This window comes from the organism of the source record quoted next, unplaced genomic scaffold (genome assembly GCF_019419815.1).
Source record: "Pyrus x bretschneideri cultivar Hongxiangsu unplaced genomic scaffold, Pyrus_bretschneideri_v1 Contig32, whole genome shotgun sequence".
NCBI lineage: Eukaryota > Viridiplantae > Streptophyta > Magnoliopsida > Rosales > Rosaceae > Pyrus > Pyrus x bretschneideri.
In genome coordinates, this window is record NW_025999635.1 from 1430498 (window position 1) to 1434860 (window position 4363).

Consider the following 4363-nt stretch of genomic DNA (forward strand, 5'->3'; position numbering starts at 1 on the left):
GTGAGGCAAAGATGAAAATAAATAGATTGAACGGTGTTTTATGTATGAATTTGCAGAACCAACTAAAAACCGTGAGCTTTTCCTTCTCAGTTCATGTGTTGATTTCGCTCATACGCATAATGAAATTGTCATAAAACATTTTTAGATTATGAAACATCATCGTAGAAAAATTTAGTCTTTGTAATTTGTTCTGTTTTTTGGTCAAACCTTTACATTAGGACCACCCGACATTATAATTCTGGATCTGTTACTAAAGGGGAATAAGGTCAACTAGCAGGTTGTTCTTTTATAGGTGCATGAGACCCAAACACACACATGCTATTTTCCCAGTGTTACAAGAATCCCAGCTTGTTCTTGACGCCTACCAAATAACTACACATTTTCAGTTTAATATTGCCTTCCATTCGGAATCGATTCTAGCATACAAAGTTGAAGAAAATAATAAGTAGAAATATCCCGACTTTTATGAATGTGATTGTGCATGCTCGGGCTTGTGACTGAATTCGTAATCCAGATGAACAAAGGCGCGCTCAATTTCGGGCAGAAGCTCAAGCTTCTCCTGCAGGCTTTCCCCTATGTCATGAGCCTCTTGTATGAGCATGTCAGCCGGCAGGACAATGTCAACCTCGACGAAGTAGTGAGAGCCAAAGGTGTAAGCCCGGACTGTATCAATATGGCGTATTGCCTTGTGATGGTTCCAGCAAAGGTATGTCAATTTTTGTAGATATTCGGGAGCAGCTGATCTTCCAACTAGCGAGTTCACATTTTCCAGCACAGTCAACGACCATGTGCGAATGGTGTACAAGGCCAGCTGCAAAAATCCAAGGTCAAAACCCCATTTAGCAAAATAATGGACATAGCATCAACTGACATTTGAGTTTAACACATAAATCATAAGATAATCAACACCCAGGAGACGTCGGTTATTTGTGAACAAATGTTTGACAACCTCTCATCTAATATCTTGTTCGACTGCTATGTACTTCATAAGATTTACCATCCTCTACCAAATATGAAAGTTTCGACACTCTTAACATAAAGAGTTCCCTATAGTTATTTGTGGGTAGGAAGGGTAGAGGAATGAAGAGAGCAGGAAGCCACTTACAATGATGGCTCCACCGGGGTCCATCCAATCATCAAAATAATTAGCAAGGAGCACAGCAACGAGACCAATGATGTTAGTTATAACATCAAAGAAGTGATCCTGGGCATAAGCTTTAACAATTTCGTTCTTGAAACTGCGGCAGTAAAGCATCAGAAGGAATTTTACCAAAGTCACCGAGAGCATAATGCCCACAACCCATCGCTCCTGATCCTTGGTCAAGCTGAACTCATCCTCCTACAAAAACATAAATTTCAAAGTCAAAATGAGAGTGTTTATTTGAACAATCAATCGAAGACATCATTTATGCAAGCCTCCAAGTGAACAAATATCTTTTTCTGCTTAAATAACAGCACCTAACAACTTACACCAGAAACTAGTGTGCGCATTGACTCCAGGATGATCTGCAGTCCCAGGGTTGCCATGACAGAGGCAAAAACAAGGATTCCCTGCATGTTTTTTCCAAGGTTCAGATTTGTTTATGACAAAGGCATTTCACCAACACCTCAGTAACAGATGAGAAAAAAAAATGCCATACAAGAATTCAAACGAAGTATAACGACTGCTATATGTAGAAGAATCCATCTACCTCCATGTCTTCAAAACACTGGCAAATAAACAAACGAAGCTATCGTATAACAATCCATCCACCTAGCGAACCTGCTTGGTGTAAAGCTAAGAGGGCTTGTTGAGCTACATGATAACCAGTTTGTTTGACAAACCACCCAAACGAGCTTAACAGGGATTAGCTCGTGAGACTTGCTAGTAGGCTGGTTTAAGTTACACACTTACAATATATGATCAACTTCTAAGTCCTAACACATGACAACAATTCATCACATACACATTCCAAAAGGCACTACAGACTGGCAGATAAAATCCTTGCAAGCGCTGATGGAAGAAAGCAAAGCAGCCAAGATATGCCAATGAAAAATCCATATGGGTATAAATAAGATAATGGTCAAGCATATGGAGAATGATTTGAACCATTTGACAAGAGGCAGCATGAATCAAGAACGATTGTTAGAACTTTGCTGTTAGTTCTTAGATGGAATACATAAACCTGAATTAAGAATAAATGTTTAGCTATTTGTAAAAGTGGGAAAAAGCACTACCATGTATAACTTCCATCTTTATTCCCAAAAGAGAAGAGAGGATAGAAATTGTATCCAATCTCAACAGTCAAGCGCAGTGTGTATGGGTGAACCCCGAAATCATTAATGATCTAGACTGGAGAGCCACATGACTATTCAAGTTGCACGATGAAGCCTAGCAACCATACTTTGGTGATTAGACCTACGATATCATATAACAGTAATGTATATCCCCACAAAGAGCAGAAAGACAAAGAAAGGGCGTGGTGTATGACTTTGAACATTGAAGGCAGCATAACTTGTATATTAAACACTGTAACACAATTTGAAACTATGGCTATAACTACGGTCAAGAATAGTACAGAGAGGTACCAACGGCTGCATTCGTTTCTTCCCAATAGGATACTGATATGGGCTATGGGTTTGCATGGAGGATGCAGTAAACCACAGGATGAAGCCGGACAAAAGATCAAGCAATGAGTCCAATGTGGATGCGATGATGGCCAATGAACCGCTTCTGACAGATGCATAAACTTTAGCTGCAAAGAGAACCATGTTGCCAATATTGGATATTCTGATGGCAAATGTCTCGCTTTTTGCCAACTTTTCCTGTTCTTCCTGCGACAGAAATCATTACACATCAGTTTAAAACTAATACGACTATACTGAGAACAAGGCAGAAAACATGATGCAACATCAAACCTTCGACATTCCAGGAATAAAACGACGCTCCGCTAAGGCATCCATTTCAGTAAAGGCCTCAAGCATTTCTACCTGCTGTTGGTAGTACTCCGCCACATTATCCTCCGGACCTGAGGCAATCAAGCACAAAACTTTAACTTGGTACCCATGCAACCTCCTCGTATGTTAAATAAATATATCATTTTAACATAAAGAACATTTACAAATATTCGACAACATTTCATACATCCGTCTGCCCCTTTCACCACTTTGCATAGACGACAACCCGAAAATATGAAACCCCTAAATAAAGAAGATGAAACTATGAACTAGCAAATACTTAAACTCCCACCCAGAACCCGAAAACGCTTTATTTGTCCGATGTCGAAAACATATAAACAAATAGGTAATAGGTGAACTTACACTGTGACAGTCAGTCTCAATGATCTAGCAATACCAGGGACAGCATACAAAAATTCAAGTAAACCCCAAAAACTCCATCACTTTCCCACCAATCTTTCTAATTAACCTTTCCTTCGAGCTTTTCGATTACAAAAATATATAGACAGCAAATTGAACCCTCCATTTCGAATCATATATACATATGCAGAAAAGAGAAAACTAAACTCCCACCACAGAAATTAATCCGAATTTTTAATCAACCAAAAAAAGAAAATTTCTCGGAGACCAGAACACTCAGCTAATATTCCCATTCAAGACCATACAAAATAAAATAAAATAAAAAAATATAAAGATCACAATCAAATATTCCATTACGTTAACCATGGAGGAGAAGATGCGGAAATTACCTAAAACCCCAAGGCAGTCATGGATTCCGCGCGGAGGCTTTTTCTCCTTGTGCTCCGACGACACCTGGAATCCGTCGAAGTTCAATCGCCACGACCCCTCGACAATGCTCGACTCCTGCAATAGCGAGCGCTCCTCGTCGTAGTCGGGCGTCAACGGCTCCACCATTCTCCCGGTCACGGTGAGCTAGAGAGAGAAAGAGATGGAGAGAGAGGGCTAGGTAAAAAGAGAGTGTGTGGGACGATGACCAGAGGAGCATTCGAGGGGCAGGGACTGAAAATTCGATGAGAATCCGAGGGGTTTTTGGGGATACGGAAATTATATTAGGACGCTCGGACGGTAGAACGCCAGGGAAAAGTGAGCTAAGAAAACGGAAGTTCTGATCGTTGCTGATGCCACGTGGACGGTGATGATGGCGTTATGGTGAAGGTAGAAGGAAACAGACAATGTCTGGGCCGCAGATTCTGGATGTTGAATTCGGTGGGGCCCGCGTCTGTACCAATTCTTTATTAGATTCTAGATATGGGTTATCCGGTGCGACGGAGGCGCACATAGACCTTCTCTTATGGACCGTCAGATGGAGCAATCGGGTTGCGATTAACCAATGATGGCGCGCTTGGTCAGAAACTTGCAGATTGAAATATGCAAAGTCAGTGTTGGTAGGGTAGGGTGTTTCGTG

The 4363-nt window shown here is 40.9% G+C and overlaps 1 protein-coding gene across 1 annotated transcript; it reads right to left on the reverse strand.

The window, feature by feature from the left end:
• Window positions 1-261: 261 nt before the first annotated feature.
• On the reverse strand, window positions 262-4037 carry LOC103930001 (metal tolerance protein 11). The gene is made up of 6 exons (XM_009339278.3): window positions 3687-4037; window positions 2899-3008; window positions 2569-2814; window positions 1471-1551; window positions 1106-1339; window positions 262-811 (listed from the first exon to the last, which is right to left on the reverse strand). The coding sequence occupies exons 1-6, from the start codon at window positions 3850-3852 to the stop codon at window positions 464-466; spliced, it is 1185 nt and encodes a 394-aa protein (XP_009337553.2). The 5' UTR covers window positions 3853-4037; the 3' UTR covers window positions 262-463.
• Between the last annotated feature and the right edge of the window lie 326 nt (window positions 4038-4363).

Coding starts and splice junctions, on each gene's coding strand:
- LOC103930001 (XM_009339278.3), bottom strand. CDS start 3,852: ATGGTGGAGCCGTTGACGCCCGACTACGACGAGGAGCGCTCGCTATTG. Junction 1,552..2,568: donor AGAAACGAATGCAGCCGTTG/GTACCTCTCTGT, acceptor AAAAACATGCAG/GGAATCCTTGTTTTTGCCTC. Junction 1,340..1,470: donor TGCGCACACTAGTTTCTGGT/GTAAGTTGTTAG, acceptor ATGTTTTTGTAG/GAGGATGAGTTCAGCTTGAC.